At 34.9% G+C, this 21,443-nt stretch overlaps 1 protein-coding gene and 1 long non-coding RNA gene across 4 annotated transcripts in view; one reads left to right on the forward strand and one right to left on the reverse strand.

Moving 5' to 3' along the window:
• Window positions 1-578: 578 nt before the first annotated feature.
• Window positions 579-21,443, reverse strand: part of LOC138858250 (uncharacterized) — a 120,136-nt gene continuing 99,271 nt past the window's right edge. Inside the window, exon 2 of the long non-coding RNA XR_011397437.1 lies at window positions 579-941. This is a non-coding gene — a long non-coding RNA (uncharacterized lncRNA). The remainder of the gene's footprint in view (window positions 942-21,443) is intronic.
• On the forward strand, window positions 7,229-15,363 carry LOC138858294 (uncharacterized). 3 transcript variants are annotated; one of them, XM_070112792.1, is made up of 4 exons: window positions 7,229-7,461; window positions 7,667-7,865; window positions 13,815-14,818; window positions 14,895-15,363. In XM_070112792.1, exon 3 carries the CDS (start codon window positions 13,819-13,821, stop codon window positions 14,809-14,811), a length of 993 nt encoding a protein of 330 aa, XP_069968893.1. In that variant the 5' UTR covers window positions 7,229-7,461; window positions 7,667-7,865; window positions 13,815-13,818; the 3' UTR covers window positions 14,812-14,818; window positions 14,895-15,363. The 3 variants fall into 3 exon arrangements, with proteins under 3 accessions (XP_069968893.1, XP_069968892.1, XP_069968894.1); XM_070112791.1 differs by having other exon boundaries at window positions 13,815-15,363; XM_070112793.1 differs by lacking the exons at window positions 7,229-7,461; window positions 7,667-7,865 and having other exon boundaries at window positions 13,153-15,363.

Genomic DNA, 21,443 nt, shown 5'->3' on the forward strand with positions numbered 1-21,443 from the left:
CTGTTTATTTCATCACAACATACAACATTTATTTATCTTTATACATACTTGTATATAAAAATTAAACCAGTTTCCCGTTGTCATAACTTGAGAACGGGTAGACCGATTTGGCTGTTTTTTTAGGTAGTTTTCTAATACTATGTAGAACGTTCTTACGGTATTGAAAAAATACATTTAATTTTGCATATTTTAAAAAAACGCACGTAACGAATGACATCGTCATTCACAGCCATTGCCTATATTGAAAGATCATCGCTTGTTCGGAAATGTTGTTACTTAATTAAATTCTATCACTAATTTACTAATTTCTGAAAATTACACGCCATAATTAAATGTACCGACTTTGACGGTTATATTAATAATACCAGTGATGACTTTATTTTAATGTAAGTATTTAATAATAAAAATATTTATACTATGAGTTAGATTTTAGAATCGAAGTGATTTCATATACTAACTGCAAACAAATACGAAATGCCCTAAACTTCCAGCCAATTTCAGCACTATTGTACACGACAAAATTAATTAATTGCCCTATTTTCCCAGTCGCACAAAATAATTATTTAAATCGAGCTATATAGACAGAAAAAAATGCTGAGATTTATTTTGATAATAGCATTTTACTAAATTAAACTGCTTACTCAATGTAATTTAATTATACCTTAGCCACAGCAAGGCGTGGCCGGGGTCTTCTAGTATTCAATATTTGCCAACATACGGTATACATAACTATAAATTATTCATATAGTACAGCATACTTGTATGTTAGAAGGTATACTTCAGGCTCCACCATTTGTATAGATACTTGAAAGGTCGTCTATGAAGTTATTTGTCACCCTTAGTAATTTAATTTGTATCTATATTTGCATGCACAAATATTAATTTGTACCTACTTTTTTCGATTCCATTATAGACTTGTCTCCGTCATTATTTGAGCCAAACTGAAATTAAAAATATATGTATTAATATTTTATACTATTGTTATGATATTATACCAATGAATTAATTGTGGAAATTTTATATTGTTTCTAACACTTAAACTATCATAATCGAGATAATTTAAACTATTATAATAGATATAGAAGTCAAAAAATATAAACGTTTCCGTTATTGGTTAAATGAGCTAAACCTCCCGCACGTACATACTATACAAGAAGGAGTATTTTTTCTCCACTCTTACTAACTCATATCTATATTTAACTCTTTCTCGATAAAAAAAAGTTATGTTGTAATAGTAGCAACATCTATGAAACTTGATAGTTGAATGTATAGGAAATAGATGCACATATAGACAATGTTTCTATCAAAAACTTCCACCATTGAATCTGCTAGTTGGAGAACAGTTTTTAAAGCATCTAGGTAAGTGACGAATTTAGTTAAATTATAATTAAATATAACAACAATTAATTACAAATATAAAATATAATTCACATTCATTTTAAACCAAACTCTTTTTAAAGCAAACGAAGACAACAATAAATAGAAATAAACCACAATATAAAGAGCTGATATCAAAACTTCATAGTGGGGAACCAATTGGTACTTATGGTTATGTAAAAATTTCTATACTATTTCAACATGCTGCTACAGAGTATAATAGTTTTGTTTACCAAACGATTGATTGTATCACCTAATGTTAATAGAGATAGATATGGAGTTATATACATACATATATGTTATAATAAGAAAAATACTGCACTTTTAATTTAGTTTGTGGTGTATTGGTGATTGTTTGTAGGCAGTATTAGGGTGAGCAGGTTTTTGCCAAGTAGAGTGGTGCGTTTATTTACTGAGACTTTGCTCTTTTAAGCATCCTAAGCCCCCTAGGCGAATATGGGCCTATTATTGCACATGTTTGCAGTAAACGTTCCAGGTATGTCGGTATCAGTAGTGATATATCCATATTTACCTGTACGTGTAGGAATCAATTTTGATTTTATATGGTTATTATTATGTATTTTGATTTGTGAGCTGCTGCATTAGACAAGCAGTGGTTTTGCGTTTATTCGATTGGTGGTTCTGACGACTTATTATTAGATTATATATTTTATGTTTATTCACTTTATTTGCGGTTATTTATTATTTCTTTATTATCGTCTAATATGAAAGCTTAGATATGGCCAGAATGGATCCTTCTTTGAAACCTTTGAAGAGGGATACTTCGAAAGTAATATTTGTGATATTTACGGTTACTCTATTACCCCGATATAATCATTGTTGCTTGATATGCATAGTGGAAAGTGAAAGAATCAGATGGAGTTGAAAATGGTGTTATATGGGAAATAGGCGTGGTTGTAGTCCGATTTCACCCATTTTCGAGCTGTAACATAGAAATATTAAAAGTACGTTATGCACCGAATTTGGTAGAAATCGGTTAAGCAGATTCCAAGATATGGGTTTTCACCAAGATATGGGTGTTATTGTAGTTTAAGGTTTACGTACTCACGCAGTAGACTCGACGGACTCAGTAGTCCAACTAGCGAATATTTTATTATTGTCAAAAACATGGAATGAAGAAGCTGTGAATGTGCCGAACTTCGATTGTGTCGTCCATTGCAAACGTCGCAATGTAAGAGCTGGTGGGATAGCTGTTAACCATAACTTCACTAACAAAATAAATATTGCCACTCAACAATAACTGAATAAGTGGTTGGATGTGAATGCTGCTGTAGTAGAAAGCGGACAGAGTTTGGCATTGATTGTTTTCTACATCACTCCGAACCAGAGAATTAGAGAATTAACGATATAATAAAATTCATATATAGAGGATTATTGGCATATACTCCTTCCAGTGCAGCAGAATTAGGAGAAGATTTGCACACTATGCCAATGATTTTAAGCGGTGATTTTAATGTCAATGTAATAATGTAATGCCTTGAAAGAAGCTCAACCACTTGAACAATTTTTAGAAAGTTAATTTAATTTAAAAATGAATAATAAAAACAAAGACTTAACAACCAGATCAGGCACGACGATAGATGCAATTTTCTCAAGATATTTAAATAATTTGCAATCACGAGTTCTCATTTCATATTTTTCATACCACAAACCAATTGTATCTTTTCTTGAAACCCTTAAAAATTCCAGAATAGTGAATAATGGCTTCTGTTGTCGGGGAAATATTTCTATCTCATAAAACTTTTTGGTTAGGGTGGGTATTTTTATTTCAAATACCCATCGAGATCCATGAAGTTTCACTTCTATAGCCTAGCTTTCTAGGCTGTTTGGTTTTTTAAAGTTTAGAATATATAATAGATAGTTAGTTTGTTAAGCGAATATGTTTCGCTTGTTCATCTTACTTAGTTTCGTCTAACCATAATTCTTTAATCAAAACTTTTATCATTAGTGGTGAAAGCTGTCCTGCGGGATCGTAGTTTTTTAAAATTTGGTGTTTTTGTTTGGATTTTTTGGTGTTTTGTTTGGATTCTAGGTGTTTTTGTTGTACTATCCTTTTAAAATTTAAGAAAATTAATACACAAAAGTTCTTTGGAATATGTACTAATATATTTGGGTGATATGTTTGGATTACATATATTGGTGTTTTGAATATTGGTGGCAGATGAAACTCTAACTTTTGCCGTTATCTGATCGTGTAGTTGTGGCTTTGTAGAAGTCTTCACAATGCTGATTTTCTTAATTGTGGGTTAAGGTTTTCTTTTAATTTTTCGTCAACTTGAGTTCTTGATCCTAACATCTGCTTCTTTTAGATTCAATTTGCTCGGATATTCTTTAGGACCTTGGCGTAGCTATTGCTTTCTGTTGGCTTAATGATCACGACCTCTGATTGTCGCTTGATGCTATTATTTGTTTTCAGATTTTCAGCTTTGTTCTTCCGTTGTGGTCTTATTGTACCTTCATCGGTCTGGGACTTCTTTTTTTAGGCAGAACCTTTTCCCACTGGGCGCCCTTTTCGCTTCGTGGCCGCACTGTTTTGCGGGGTTCCACAGGGATTGTCGCGCGCAGTTGACCCTAGATTTGTGATATGTCTGCTTAGATGCCCCCGTCGTGGTTCTTTATCTGTTATTCTTTTGTTTTGCCACCACCACCTTTATTTTTTTGTACGATACGCTCTTCTGTCCGTCTCCGTCTTTCTTCCTTCGGTGAGTTTTCAATGGCCCGAGGTTCTACTTGGATGGCAAGTGGAGTGCTCTCCGCTTCTATTTGCTTTGCGGTTGCTACTCGTGTAGACGGGGTTTTTCTGTTTGTCTTACCTTCAGCTTTGTCCGGTTGTTTTGGTGTGTCCGTTAGTATAGGGGATCTTAGTATCCTGTTACTCTTGCGGAAAGCTATGGCGTGATCCTCATCGTGGTTGTCTTTGTTTTGTTATGTTTTCCGCGTGTTTTTTCTCTTGGGGTTTTAGTTGTTCATTTGTTTTCTTGTATTCATTTTCTGCTAATGGATCTCCGCTTTAAGCCACTATCTCCACACATTGTAACAGTTGCCCTGTATGAACTCCGTAGTTATAAATGCAAGCAGGGAGGCCACGCAAGGATTGACACAAGTCTTTATGGGAGCCTGTGTTCAGAGCCAGGTAAGAGCACGAATCAGGAGTTCGTCTGAACAAAACCAGTACGGCCAAATTAAAGGTAACGTGCATGCGGCTGTGTATTACTATTCGCAGCTAACCTGCTTAATGTAGGCCGTCCACTATCCGCCAGCTGTGACTCCGGTAAAAGTCTGGACTCAGCCCTACCAACCAAATACTCTTTTACAGTTTGTTATTTACATTATATTTGTAAAAACGTTAATTAAAACAGTTTCGTATTTAGTTGTTATATGTTTTGTATGCATATGTATGTATGTAAATGTATGTTTTATATTTTGTATGCAATCGTGCTTCTTTTTGTTTGCCAAAGAGCAAGGGAAATTGCTGAATATTTGCCAGATGTTCGCAATACGAAGAGAGCGCGAAACGAAATTGGATATATGCAGGTATTTCCCAAACGCAATTACGCATGATTTTATATATGTAAATTTAAACTTTTTTGTTGATAATGTAATTTTAATGTTGTAATTGTAATTTACATCAATGTATGCAATATTCGTACTCTCCATAACATTGATTTGCTACCATATATTGTATATGTGCATTGTATATGAAATATGGAATATGTATGTATATAAGAACGTAATAACCCTATAAGAAACTGCTTATGGGTTCACCAATACACTCAGATTTGTTATGTTAGTACTCACGAATAATTTACCCGGTAAGTGACCGACACTGTTATTGTTATAAATAGACCCCTACGATTTATATAGTTTTATGTTAGAATTAAATAGCTGCATTCTTTAGTACTTTTATCACTGACAGTCAGATGAACAGTAAAATTATTGCATCTGTTTACGATTTTTCAAAAGGCAGTGAAGTATAGATATATAGTAAATTAATTCCGAATATCCATTTGTTAAAAGGAGATGGAAAATTACCACATGAGTTTGTTTCTGTCTCAATCACTGAATGTATGGAATAATTGTATTCCTAAACTGCTCTATCTATAAGTTCTGGAAAGATCTTTCTATATTCTCTGATTTTAAACATCTTCTTATTTCTGATAAAGTGGATTGGAAACGTTCAACTTGTCCATTAGCTGTGCTGGTGTGTGGAGATATTCTATGTATATTAATCCTAAATTGATCTTTTGACATAAAAATTATTGAGTTGACGCTTAAATATTTTTCTTTGTCTATTATAATATTCTGCGGTACTTTAAAATTGAAATTGGTATATCTATACGCACTATTTGTCCTAGATATTTTGGCATTGGGGTTGTTAGAATTTCTGGACTATTAGGTTGTCTATCGTATTTGTTTACTGCGCAAATGCTGCATTGTTTAAATATTACTTTGATTCTTTGTAACATTTTTGGAAAAAACAATTTTTCTATAATTTGTTTATTAATTTCTATTGCATTTCAGAGAGCTCTTATATGTTCTATTCATATTTGGTTTTAACTTTTGGTTTAACTTTTGTTTTTGTGTGTCTTACTTTGTAATTACTAAAATCTATCGGGTAAATTTCCTGAATTCTGCCCATTATTTCTCCTGAAGGATTAAGTCTGAAGGGTTAAGTCGTCCTTTTAAAATTGCTAATAAGTCTTCGGTTGAGTAATTTGGTTTGATTATTATGTGGCTATGGTAAGTTAGGAAGGGTAATTTAAATTGATAGCTTTTTTCTTGTCATATTAATAGGAATTTGGTTTTTAAAAATATTTATTAGTGCTTCTACTTTCTTGTCATAGTAATAGGAATTTGGTTTTTAAAAATATTTATTGGTGCTTCTACTGGTTAGAGGTTGGTGATCTGTATGGATTGTTACTTTCGCAGTTCCATAGATATAGTTCCTAAATGTGTTTAATGCCCAAATAATGGCAATATATTTTCATTGACTGCATAGTTTTCTTTAGTTTAACTAATATTCTAGATATAAAGGTTATGGGTTTTCCGTTTTGTTCCAGGGCAGCGCCTATGGCGTATTTGGAAACGTATGTTGTTAAATCGAACTCTTTTTTATAATCAGGATATTATAAGATGACGTTGCTTCAAGTCAATGTGGATTTTATGTTATTGAATTTTTTGGAAATATTTCTTGACATTCTACCTTCCTCGCCAGGAAGTAGGGTTGTGAGTGGTTTTGCTAACTTCGCGTAATCCTACGAAGCGTCTCGATTTCTGAGATTACATGGAAGTTTCTTTGAATTTTCGTTTGTGGGTGGTTAATTTTAGATGTCTGATACGGTCTTTTGCCCAAATCTTGAGGTCGTGGTCGGTTTGTATAGTTTATAGCGTTCGTTCTTAAACTAAAATCTACATCCATTTGCTGTGGAGGATTTTGCGGGTCTTGGAGGAGGGGATCTTTGGTGGTGTTGATTGAATAAATTGTTTTTTGAACATGGTTGTAAGGATTGAAATTTTGATTTGGTGGTGAAATATGAGCTAGTTCGAGATGGAATTTATTATGGAGGAATTTTTGGTTTGTTATTTGGGTATATTGTGTTTGGAAATATTTTGATTAAACGAATTGTTGTTATCAAAAAGGTGGTGGTAAATTGGATTTTTGGTTATTGGCATATTGTGTTTTGATACTCTGATTTTCGAGTTTTAAACAAATATGTAGGGCTTGAGGAAGACTTTTTGGTTCTCTGAAGTCTGGAGAGATCTTCTGAGAGTGCTCTAATAAAAGTATCTAGTGCTTTAGCATGATAGTTTTCTGTCAGTAGATGTTCATACCAAATGAACACATCCCTGCATTGTTCTCCTAACTCGTATAAATACGAATTAGAGGACAATGCAAAAGGCTCAACAGCACCAACATCGCTCATAAATTCCAATTGGAATTAATCAGCCGATAAAAGAGCAAATACCAGCGGACGGACACAAAAAGGCGCGAAAATAAGATCGCCCCAGCAACACAACAACAACAACAGCAGCACCACTTAGGAATCTACGCGGGATTATCAGGTTATAATTAAATATATAATTAAGTTATCTTATTTAAATCTAATCTATAAATAATACATAAATTGGATTGTACATATAACACTTAATTAACCCACACAAGTTATCATATTTTTACCCTATATACTAAAAGTAATTAAAGTTACATTTTGTCGAAATTAAATTAACATTTTATTTTATTTGGCACACCGGCAAACTCAACGTCGAGTACCCCGACATTTTGGTCCTTCGAGCCGGATCCGTTCCCGATAAAATAAAACCCACCCAATTAATCAGCGCTTATATATTATACATTCACCCACCCAATCAACCACCGTTTGGATCATCAAAAATAATATATTCGCCCACCCAATCAACCATAAACTTGAATCAGATCAGCAACAAGGATTACATACGTGGAAAAAATTGTGAGTACATAAACCCAAATTTTTAAAATATATAATATATCAGTGCAATACGGAATAAAAGTGCAAAGTGAAAACAAATATATAATAAAATAAATCTTGTGCTTAACAAATATTAAGTGCAAAGTATTTGCGAATTTATTATTGCCATATTCCGTTTAGCACATTACTCATAATACATACATAAGTACGTACTTACAATATATAATAAATATTTTTTGAGAGCCAAGTAGCGTTACTCTTGGTACCAATTCGTATATACACTTAACATATATAATATATATTCAAATTTCTCATAAGTACGTACTTACAATATAATATACAATTTTTGAGAGCCAAGCAGCGTTACTCTTGGTATCTATTCGTACATACACGTATATATATATTCAAATTGCATTACCCGCTCTCTTAAATATTCATAGCTGGTGCATTGCGAGCAAGCAAAAAACCCTGTAGGAAAAAATTCAAATAACCCAGTAGGAAATTTTTCGTTCATCGGAATTTTAAAAATTGTGCATATATAAGACACACACACAAAAAAAAAAAAAAAATTTTTTTTTGGAAATTCGCTAGCATTCGGGAATTTGCTTGTTGATATTTAAATAAAGAAAAATTATTTGAAATTTATTATTTGTTTCATTTAAATTTTATAAATTGTTGCGATTTCTATATAATAAACAAATAAATAAAGTTTCTATCGAAAATGGAAGAATTTAAGTTCTGTATTTCGGATTTACTCGAATATATCGAAGAACATTATGAAACCCACCCCGAAGATGAATCCGTTTATACTCTGGAAATAAAAAGAGTTGAACTCAACGCTATTTACGACAAGGCAAACAAGTCATACGATGCCTTTCGTAGAACCCCACAAAAACCCGGTGAAACTATTGACTTCTCAAAAGTTAAAGAAAAATTTAAAACAGGTCATCAATTATATTTGAAATGTTTGGGACCATTAACCAAGCTATAGATGATCTTAAGCCCCCAACCCCCACAATAAAGGAACGAGCTTCAAATGAAAACACATCGCGGGATATAAGATCTTCAATTCATCTACCCCCTTGTGACACGGACATATTTTATGGCGACTTCGTAACCTGGCCCTTATTCAGAGACATGTTTACGGCCATATATGTAAATAATCACAAAATTAGTAACGTGGAGAGACTGTTTTTTACTAATTCAAAAAACCCGAGGAGAAGCAAGATCAATAGTGAAAAACGCACCATTAACAAATGATGGTTTCTTGATGGCATGGAGGGACCTGGTATCGCAATACGAAAACAAACGAGTTCAAGTCAACGCGCAATTAAAAATTTTGTTTAATTTACCCCAAGCAAACCAGGAAAGTGGAAGCGCTATTGAACACCTTCAGAGGACCGTCAACAATTGTCTTACAAATCTTCATAATGTATACATAGACACGACTAGTTGGTACCCAATCTTAATCTTCTTATGTGGATTGAAATTGCCTAAAACTTTACTTCATCAATTTGAGGATACCCTAGAAGACAACTCCGAAATACCATCATGGAAAACTTTCGACGCATTTCTCACCCATAGATACAAATCTTTGGAAGCAGTAGGAAATCTAACTGACCCCGTTCCAGTTACCCAACCCGACAGTGGGCCTTATAGAAAAGGAAAAGACAGGAAATTTAATACCTTTCACGCGAACGTCTCTGGAACTTCGAAATTGAGTTTTCCACACGCTAGTGAAAACCTTGTAAGAAACAGCATCATCTCAAGAAAACCCCAAGACATTGAGAGTTGTAAGTTATGTAGAACCCAACATTCCATTCGAGAATGCCCAAAGTTTTTACAAATGAATGTTGAGACCCGAATAAACGTAATAAAAAATAATGGTTACTGTTTTAATTGCCTTGCATTATCGCATAGTTTCAAGGATTGCAAGAGCAAATACTCATGCAGAATATGTAGAAAGAAACATAACATTCTTCTGCATAGGGATGCCCCATATCGCTCCCAAACCCTCCCGCAAGGATCAAGAGCCTCGAACCCGCCTCTTGACTCTACCAATAGTAGTATTTCCCAAACCCATAATCCCAATACAAATCCGCAAGCCTACACAACCCTCTTACAGTCCACTGAAAATAAAACTCAAGACCCACACAACTCAAGTAGGAAGCAGGTTTTGCTAGGTACTGCCATAGTGCAAGTTTCTTACAAAGGGCAATTATATACAGCTCGAGCACTAATCGACTCTGGGTCAGAAGCTACGTTCATTTCCGAGAAGTTCCACAGAAAATTGGACATACCCACATTCAAGAAAAACGCACAAGTGACCGGATTGAACAACACAGTCTCCGCAACAGCTACCAAAACTTGCGAACTCACCCTTCGTTCACCAACAAAAAGGGAATTTAAGATAACAACCCACGCGTTTATCTTAAAAACTTTAACCGATAACTTACCCACTCACTCACTTGATAGAATAATTTCTAATAAATAATTCGGTTTTAGTTTAGCTGACCCTCACTTCTATAAACCCAGACCTGTCGACATCCTTATCGGAAGTGATCTGTACCCACAAATAATTCTCAGTGGCGTACAGAGAAATGTACTCGGGTCATTACTAGCCCAAGAAACAGAATTCGGTTGGATTCTTTCCGGACCCACACCTGAAAAACCCATCTCACCCTCAATATTGTCATTTTTCAATAAGACGACCCCAGACAAGTTGCTCACACAATTTTGGGAAGTCGAAGAAGTTCCGAAAAAGCCTCTACCCTCAACTTCGGATATACTGTGTGAGCAACATTATCAAAAAACAACCCGAAGACACTCAACTGGGCGCTACGTGGTAACATTACCCTTTAAAACCCCAGAATCAAATAGACTTGGGCAACTCAAGACATATAGCTTTAGCTCAGTTTCTAAGATATGAAAAATCCCTATCTAGAAAACCTGAAATAAAAACAGAATACGACAAGGCCATCAACGAGTACCTGGAACTCGGTCATATGACAAAAATAGAATATGACCCCGCAGAGAATACGAAAACATATTATCTACCACATCACGCAGTCATCAAACCCGATCGCTTAACGACCCAACTACGAGTGGTATTCAACGCATCATGCCCCACCTCAAATAGAAACAGCCTCAACGATGTATTACACACTGGACCTATTCTGCAAGCAGACCTGGTAATCCTAGTGGTAAAATGGCGTATGTTTCGAATCGTATTCAATGCAGATATTCAAAAAATTTATCGTCAAATACTTGTTGAAAGCAAACACACTCCATTTCAAAGAATCTTATTTAGAAGATCGCCTAACGACCCCATAGAAGATTTTGAACTACAAACTGTTACGTTTGGTATTAACTGTGCCCCATATTTAGCTATCCGTACCCTCCTCAAATTAGCGGATGATGTACAAGGAACCCACCCACTGGCAGCAGAGATACTTCGCAACGGAATGTACGTCGATGATGTACTTGCAGGAGCACATGACGTAGCAACTGCGAAGATGGCACGAGATGAACTTACTTCATCTTTGGAGTCCGCAGGATTTGCTCTACGCAAATGGACCTCAAATGACCCAAAAGTCTTATCTGGAATCTCACAAGAACACCTGTTGGATACCAATTTACTCAGTTTACCGGAATCCAATAGCACAAAAACACTGGGGATCAGATGGAATGCAAAAAAAGATACATTCTTTTTTCTCATCAACCCTATTCACGATAAGACATCGTTTACTAAAAGAGAAGTATTATCGATTATAGCAAAATTGTTCGACCCAGCTGGTTGGCTCAGTCCCGTTGTAGTCACAGCCAAAATAATAATGCAACAAATATGGCTCGATAAATCCGATTGGGATGAAAGTTTAAAACCCTTAACTCTCCATCGCTGGAAAACCTTCATAAAGGATTACGAAACCCTAAATCTGATTGAAATTCCTCGGTGGACCCACTTTTCAACATCCGCGATCATCAATTTCCACGGATTCTCTGACGCATCAGAAAAAGCTTACGCAGCAAATCTATACATCAGTGTTTCTACAAATACAAACACCTGGACAACTCTTTTGATATCCAAGACTCGTGTATCCCCAATAAAAAGTATATCTTTACCAAGGCTAGAACTTTGCGGAGCGGTTCTTCTGGCAAATCTAGTGGATGCGACCCTACCCCAATTAAACATTACTCAGTACCGCACTCACCTTTGGACGGATTCTACAATTGTCCTTTCTTGGTTAAGCAAACCCCCATGCTCATGGACAACCTTTGTATCCCATCGAGTTGCCACAATTGCAGAAAAAGTTGGAACCGAAAACTGGCGTCACATCGAAAGCCAGGACAATCCAGCAGATCTGGGTAGTCGCGGATGCATACCTCTGGAGATGGTTAACAATGACCTCTGGTGGCACGGACCCCAATGGTTAAAACTCGTCCCGAAACATTGGCCAATTACCCGAAAATCAATCGATACAACACTGGAACTGCGGCCAATCAAGACTTTCGTCAACACAACACAAGAGGATATACTGGATAGATTTTCATCACTACCCAAATCCATTCGAGTCATAGCATATTTATTCAGATTCTGCTCGAATGCGTCACCCAACAGATCACAACAGCCATACACAACGTTGGAAATAACTCCAGACGAGTTCAAAACTACCCGTACGAAGTTAATTATTTTAATCCAAAGAAAGCACTTCCAGGAGGAGTATGAAGCTTTAACTCAAAAAACCAGCATACACAGAAATAGTACAATTTTGACCCTAAACCCTTTAATCCATCCCAAAGGAATAATGCGAGTCAATGGCCGATTGAGCAATTCAGCCGCACTATCATATAACGAGCGTCATCCGATTATACTACCCTATAGCAATCGATTAACAAAACTACTCACCCAATTTACCCACTCAATTACACTACATGGTGGCAACCAGCTAGTTTTACGACTCATGCGTACGGAATTTTGGATACCGAAGCTTAAAACGCTCATCAAGTCCATTATCCATCAGTGCAAAACTTGCGTCTTACACAAGAAGAGAGAAACTACTCAAATCATGGCAGCTCTTCCAGCGGAACGTACCACCCTAACCCGCCCATTCGCAGCAACAGGAATGGACTTCGCCGGTCCCTATGACATAAAAAATTACACCGGCAGAGCGTGCTTGATCACAAAAGGTTATGTATGCGTATTTGTTTGTTTTGCAACCAAAGCAATACACCTGGAGGCAGCAAGCGATCTCACCACCCAAGCATTCATGGCCGTCGTGGGAGCCTCTAAACTCTTAATCAAAGATCGACGAGAATTCATAAAATTACTAAAAACACAAGTAACAACAAGTGAAGCACACCAAAACATCAACTGGCACTTTAATCCTCCAGGAGCTCCACACATGGGTGGACTCTGGGAAGCAGGAGTGAAAAGTTTAAAGAGCCACTTAAAAAAGGTGTCTCAGATCCAAAAATTCACTTTCGAAGAATTATCTACCCTTCTAACCCGAATCGAAAGCTGCTTGAATTCTCGACCTTTAAGCCCACTAAGTGAAGACCCCAGGAATATAGAACCTTTAACTCCAGGCCATTTCTTAATAGGTACCCCTTTATTAACCCCAGCAGAACCCAACTTAGAAGATACACAACTAAGCATCGCACATAGATGGCAAAAGTTAAAGATACTCCATCAACACTTCTGCAAACGATGGAAAGAAGAATATCTAAAAGAACTCCACAAACGGTATAAGTGGAAATACCCTCAACGCAATATAGAGATCAATGATATGGTAGTTATACGCCAAGAAACTCTATCCCCAAATGAATGGAAACTTGGTCGCATCGAAAAAACCTATCTCGGTGCAAACAATAAGACCAGAGTAGTTGACATACGTACTTCTCAGGGAACAATTACCCGCCCAATAACCAAAATAGTCACCTTACCAAATAACTAATCTCATTTCTTTATAGTGACATGGCTCCTCAAAATAGCAACAAATCTATCTGCAGCCGACAGAGTAGCCCAGCCTTCACCATACGTTCACTCAGCGTCACCCGAAGCATCACCCCACTCTCCGACAATGGGACCCTGGCTAGACGCTTACATCGCTTTAAAGCGACCCTCTCCCCCATTCGAGAAGAAAGAGGAAGTACCCACCGCACGGCCCGACGAACTATCACCCATTCATCAAAACGCATACATAAACACGTCGCCTGTGGATTGTGTAAAAAGGATCACCGATTAGTGACATGTTCAAAATTTACAAAAATGAACATTCACGAAAAGTTTGACGCAGTAACTAAGTATAAGTACTGCGTCAACTGCTTGGCCAGATCGCACTCAACACAAAGATGCACAAGCTCAAAACGATGCAACATGTGTAACGGGGAGCACCATTCAACTCTACATGGACACCCCAGGTTGTTCTGCAAAGAGAAAACCAAACCAACAAAGAGCGACGAACGACTGCACAAAGATCAAGAGATTCCAACACTACTGGCCAAGCCGACCCTTATACCCACTGCCATGATAAAAATAAAACACGATGGCAAATGGAATAAAATACGTGCCATAATTAACCCGACCCGAAAGGTGACAATTATAGCCTCGGAGCTAGTTCAGAGATTGAGGTTACCAAAAACGTACCTTGACTCTCACCGCATATGTAAACTCGTCATAGGGTCACTAACTGATCCCGACTGGCATGTCGAAGTTAACTGCCTTATGACGCAGGAATTACCGACCCGACCCTACAATCGTGATATAGGTGGCGAAATCGTTAAGAGATTCGACCACTTAGTCCTAGCCGACCCTATGTTCCACAAGGATGACAAAATCATGATGGAACTGGGAGCAGACATCTACCCAAGGATAATGAAACCCGGAATATTCAACCCAGACAACAGCACCGTGATCGCACAAAACACCACACTCGGTTGGACTCTAACCGGTGCTTGTGCGATTTAAACCCTAAGTAACCACTCAACCCATCTTAAAACAATATTCATTAACCCAAAGCGAAATAGATCTAATAACTTTTTTATTCGCAGACCCTGCAAGGCGGCCGGGATGTTCATACCAAATGAACACATCCCTGCATTGTTCTCCTAACTCGTATAAATACGAATTAGAGGACAATGCAAAAGGCTCAACAGCACCAACATCGCTCATAAATTCCAATTGGAATTAATCAGCCGATAAAAGAGCAAATACCAGCGGACGGACACAAAAAGGCGCGAAAATAAGATCGCCCCAGCAACACAACAACAACAACAGCAGCACCACTTAGGAATCTACGCGGGATTATCAGGTTATAATTAAATATATAATTAAGTTATCTTATTTAAATCTAATCTATAAATAATACATAAATTGGATTGTACATATAACACTTAATTAACCCACACAAATTATCATATTTTTACCCTATATACTAAAAGTAATTAAAGTTACATTTTGTCGAAATTAAATTAACATTTTATTTTATTTGGCACACCGGCAAACTCAACGTCGAGTACCCCGACAGTAGATGTACAGCTTCTTCTCCTACCTCCGTGCATCCTATCTTGTTAAGAATTAAGGATAGATGCCTTACTTATACTTTATGGTAGAATTCGATAATGGTACAAGACAGGTCATTTGGTATTCTAATGCACCTATGTCGCGTTTGTCAGCATAGTGGGTTGTTAGGTAACGAGATATTGCCATCCATTCTAGAGGTGTGTTTCTAGGGCTATGTCTGCTTCCCTTATTAACTTTTTTCTAATAACATTTAGTATACCAAAATATCGGGGCGTTCCTTTCGTAGGTTGATATATCCTAAGGATACGTTTGACGATTTTTTTACCAGGAACTGAATTCTGAAGCGCTCCCTGAAAAGAAGGATTGAATTATGTGCGTCTGTCTGAAAAATTTTAGTCACATGTTGTTTCTTAAATTATTTAATTCGGGTGATAATTGGGGAGCAGGGTAACGAGTGGTTGTTTAATGGGTGTAGGGTTATTCATTTTGAATTAATTTATAATAATTTTTTTTTTCAATATTATAGACTGTAAACGTCTTTGTTTATGAGTATATATTTTTTCTTTATTTATTTGTTAATAATATGTTTAGGGTTCGGTTTTTGCTGAATCGCAGAGTTATTTTTTTGTTATAAATGTGTTTTGTTCCAATAGTATAGAAATGCATTTGTTTATAAAAACAGAATTAATTTGTTTAACACATTTCTCAAAACAAATTTTTTTTAAGAATATTTATATTTTAGAATTTCTTTTTCAGAAAATTTATATTAATTTCTATTACAAATTTCGCAGAAATACTTTTTCTGTTTTTTAATATTATTAAATTATTAATTAATTTCTTCTGTTTCTTTTTTCCTAAAATATTTAATATTTTATATATTCTTAATTATTACTTTTTTATAACTTTGCGTATGTCTTACATTAAAATAAGCTTCCGCTTAATGGCCGGTGAACGTACCTCTTTCCTCTTTCCTCTTTCCTTTCGGTACTAAGGTACACTCTTTCACCCCTTGCTGCCACTCTTCTTTTGTGAATAAGTCCGCTCAGCTGCTTCTTTTCCCTACTACTTACGGTACTTTTAATTCCTGCGGGTTTTTTAGGAACTATCGGTTTTTCCGTTATGTTTTTGCGTCAGTTTTCAGACGCGTATGGTTTTGCACGTTATGGTAAACTTTTCCGTTAGGCGTCTTACTTTTTTAAGTTATCCTCTTAAAACATTGCTGGTGTTTTTGGGCACGTATGGTTTTGCACTACTTATGGTACACTTTTCGGTTACGCGTCTTATTTTTTTAAGTTATCCTCTTAAAATATTGCTCGGGTCCCAGTTAGGTTTTTTTTATTTATTTGACAGAATATATATAATATATTTTTTAGGCGAGCATAACTCCTTACTAAAACTTAATTCTATGCTTACTTAACATTAAACTTAACTTCTAAAGCAGCGCTGCCGCTGTTGTTTATCAGAAACGGTTGACATATTTCACTTTATGTTTAACTTAAGAATTAAGTGTTATTAGGGAGGGATAGCTTTTTTGGTGCTAACTTATACATTAGCAGTACACAGAAATATTCCAAATATTTCTACATATGTAAACTAGAAAATAAAGTAAGATGTCATAAATACATTGAAGGAATACTATCGCAATTGTACCCAAATGCTAAATATTTAATAACAGATAATGAGAATATCTTTATCGGAAACATAGCTAAATCAGTATATGAAAGATTAGCAGTAACCCAAATATTCACTCATAGGCTCAAGTCGAAGTGGCACTTTAATATAACTGTGTCAAACTCTAGCTGCTGATAAAAACACGCTAGTGAAGAAATATTCAACGCTGTATGCCAATATAACCAAATCATTAACTCATCTACAGGATACAAGCCCGAAGAACTATTTTTTAATAGAGAAAAATATCATGAAATAAGAGATATTTCAAGTGAAAAACAAGATAAACTTTTGCGATAAAACAACAAAAAGAGGCAAACAATTACTTATAAAACAGGTGAAACAGTTTAAGTGAAAACAAAAAAAAATAATAAACAAAAAGTAAAAGAAGATCGTGGGTACACAATCTTAACAGATAAAGGGAAAATTATACATAAAGATAGTACTAGGAAACAAACAACATACTATTTTTCTTACTTATAAAAATTGTGAGCTGTGACAACAAATTTAAATAACAAGAAATACGTATTAACAAAAATGAATCCCGCTTTCTTATTTGAAAATTCAACACATCTCTATCATGTAGCCAACCTAACTACAATCCAACACCATACGAAAAAAGAATAAGAAACATGTATAATGTAAATGAAAATCAAGAATACGTATTATTAATAAATAGGATAGAAACTTTAAAATCTCAACTAATAACCCTTTCACATAAAGTAAAGAGATCATTAAATTTCTTAGGTTCAATTTTAAAGTTTATAACATGAACACCAGATCATGATGATCTAATAGAAATAAAACCAGTATTAAACCAATGAATACAAAACAATAACCAACAGAGAAAAATTAACTCACAATTTGAAAAGATATATAATACTCTAATCAATAAATAGAAATATAATATTAGATGTGGTATATCAAGAACATATAACCATAAAAAATACAAATAATTTTGCAAAAAATGGAAACTTTTATTTAATCACTTTAAATTTAAACGGTGTTAAAGAAATAATAATTAATGAAGAAATTGACACACCTATAATAAATATATTAGAATATACAGATATACATATCGGTATGTATCAAAATTCAGTAGTAACAATTCATAAATATCCACTTATTATAAAGAAATGTAGACTATATAATATTACACCATTAATGTATAAATTTGGAAAATTAGTTATCTATAAAAACATTGCCGAATGTCCATTGAGTGGGAATGTATATGCACACAACTGACAGAAGATAATTGTACTATACCTCTACTAGAATATAAGAAAGCCAAATGTAACATTATTCAGGAAAACAATAATCCTTTGTTAATATTAGATCACGGTTAAATTACTATAGATGGAGAACATGTGTGGAACGGATATCCACTTAAACGACCAAACAAATACAATTGAGCATTTCTACAAAAATTTATAACAAACCATAATCATGAACATCATGAACAAGAAATAAAAAATTAATCATTCACACACACATATGAGCAATTAGAAATATAATATTAAAAAAACTAACGTCCGACTCAGATTACAAATTCACCAACATACAAAAAATGATACCAAACATTCCTTCGAGTTTGCCCTTTATTCCATTTTTAAAGTCATAACCTGAACTTTAATTATATATTTCTAGCGCCTTGAAATGAGGATATTTCATTATACCCTGAACAGGGTTTAACATCCAAAAGTAAACGGCGGAGACCATATAAAGTATATATATAAATGATCACCGTGATATCGGTCTGAAATTTTGAACAAGTCTTTTTCTTACCAAGAAGCTGCTCATTTGTCGGAACGGCCGATATTGGACCACTATAGCATATAGCTGTCATACAAACTGAACAATCGGAATTAAGTGTTTGTATGGAAAACTCTTGTATTTGACGAGGTACCTTCACAAAATTTCGCACGGATTATTATTTAAGGCAACAATGTAATCTCCGAAGATATTATTTAGAGCGGATGACTATAGCATATAGCTGCCATACAAACTGAACAATCGGAATGAAGTGCTTGTATGGGAAAATCTTTCATTTGACGAGGTATCTACACGTAATTTGGCACAGATTATTATTTAAGGCAATAATCTATTCGACAAAGAAATTGTGTAGATCGGATGACCATAGCATATAGCTGCCATATAACCTGAACGATCGGAATCAAGTGCTTGTATGGAAAACTCTTTCATCTGACGAGTTATCTTCACGAAATTCAGTATTGGTTTTTGTCAAATAAAGCTATGCAATTTCCAAAGAAATTGTATAGATCGGATGACTATAGCATATAGCTCCCATATAAACTGAACGATAGGAATTAAATACTTGTATGGAAAACATTTTCATTTGACGAGATATCTTCACGAAATTTGGCATAGGTTATTGCTAGAAGTTTTGCAATATCCGAAAAAATTTTACAGATCGGATCACCATAGCATATATCTGCCAGACAAACTGAACGATCGGAATCAAGTGCTTGCATGGAAAAATTGTTCATTAGATAAGATATCTTCACGAAATCCGGCAAACTGACAATCTAAATTAAGTTTTTATATGAAACAAATTGTTTACGACAAGTTATCTTCACGAAATATGGCATGGATGATGACGATCCAAGATATCGCTACAATCTTCGAACGAATTGTTCATATCAGACCACAGCTATCATAGAAACGGACCGATCAAAATAAATTTTTGTATGGAAGTTTTTAGTATGGATTATTGCTTAAGATATGACTTCAATCTTCGAACGAATTGTTAAGATCGGATCACTATAGCATACTGCTGTCATAGAAACTGACCGATCAAAATCAAGATCTTTTATGGGAAATTTTTTTATATGACAAAATATCTTCACAAAGAGTGGCATGACTTACTTTCTTCATTAAATAGAGAACCCATTTTTTCCGAAATGTAATATAGTTTGTAATAGAAAATTAAACCCTTAAATTTTTCCTATATAATATGTAATATATATATAATCAATTTTCTTCAATATATTTACATTGTAATCAGGTTTAACCACTTTACAAAAAATATATTATAAACAAATCAGATTAATTAATAATTTATACTGTCCAATTTGAGCTTTCAATAAAATTTTTCCTATATCTGCCAAAAACTGTTTTGCTTGTGCCAAAAGTAAGGTATGACATGTAGCTAATTGGTACAATAAGTTGAAAATTGTGTTAAGAATGGATACATATGAGTAAGGAGCAAAAATATTATTTAATTAATAATAAAATAAACAAATTCCTAATTATTCAAGATATATTATTATTTATTTATTAATATTATTTATTTATTAATAAATAATAATAAATAATAATAGAACACTAACTTTGAAAACATAATTATTCAGTTTTAAAATCCTAATTAACTGATGGGTAGGTCCAAAACACTCTTGGTAGAATAACAGGTAGGAAATAAACATTGTTCGAAGCGTAGCTCAAAAGCATAACCTAGGTAAAAAAACATCGATAATGCCGCTTTTGTATTTAACGTCTTAATATTTCCACTAAAATTACTTGAAGAAATTTGGCATGGATTATTGGCCACGGTAACAATAAAATATCACAAGAAATTTTTCAGATCTGATTACTGTATCATATAGTTGCCATACAAACTGATCGATCTAAATAAAATTTGGTATGGAGGTAAGTAGACAATTATGTTAAGAATATATACATAAGAGAAAGGCGAAATAATATTTTTAATACTCATAAAATAAACAAATTCCTAATAATTCAAGATATATTATATTTATTAATAATAATTTTAAAACCCTAATTAACAGCTCAAATTTGGAGTATCGCAATGAGGAGAGAACTCGTGACAGTTCTGCACGTTATACTAGACGACAGAACCTACTTAACAGAGCAGCAGCGTAATACAGTAGGTCATTCAAACAGACGTTTGAATCCAGAATATAGAGCAGCGGAGCAGGAGCGCAACCCAATAGGACATTCGAACAGGCGCTTGGATCCGGAATATGAGACTGAAGAACAGGAACGCAACATCGCGGAAAATTTAAACAGGAGAACCAATCCGGAATATAGAGCAGCGGAACAGGAGCGGAACACAATAGGTCGTTCGAACAGGCGCTTAGAACCGGAATTAGAACTGAAGAGCAGGAACGCAACACCGCGGAACATTTAAATAGGAGAACCTATCGGGTTCTATACGGCGTCAGAATGCAATAATAAGGGAAGAAGAGAGGCAACGAGATGCAGCATTGAGGAGAAGTCGTCGAGAAGATTCAATAAGAAGACGTCGTGAGCAAGTTTTAAATCTTCTCAAAGAAGAGTGGCCCGCCAGCAAACCAGGCAACAACTAGCAAACGAGCAGGAATCAACGTTGGAAAGAGTACAATTGCATAGATCGGATCCCGCAAATCGTC

The sequence above is a fragment of the Bactrocera oleae genome, chromosome Y (assembly GCF_042242935.1).
Source record: "Bactrocera oleae isolate idBacOlea1 chromosome Y, idBacOlea1, whole genome shotgun sequence".
NCBI classification, from domain to species: domain Eukaryota; kingdom Metazoa; phylum Arthropoda; class Insecta; order Diptera; family Tephritidae; genus Bactrocera; species Bactrocera oleae.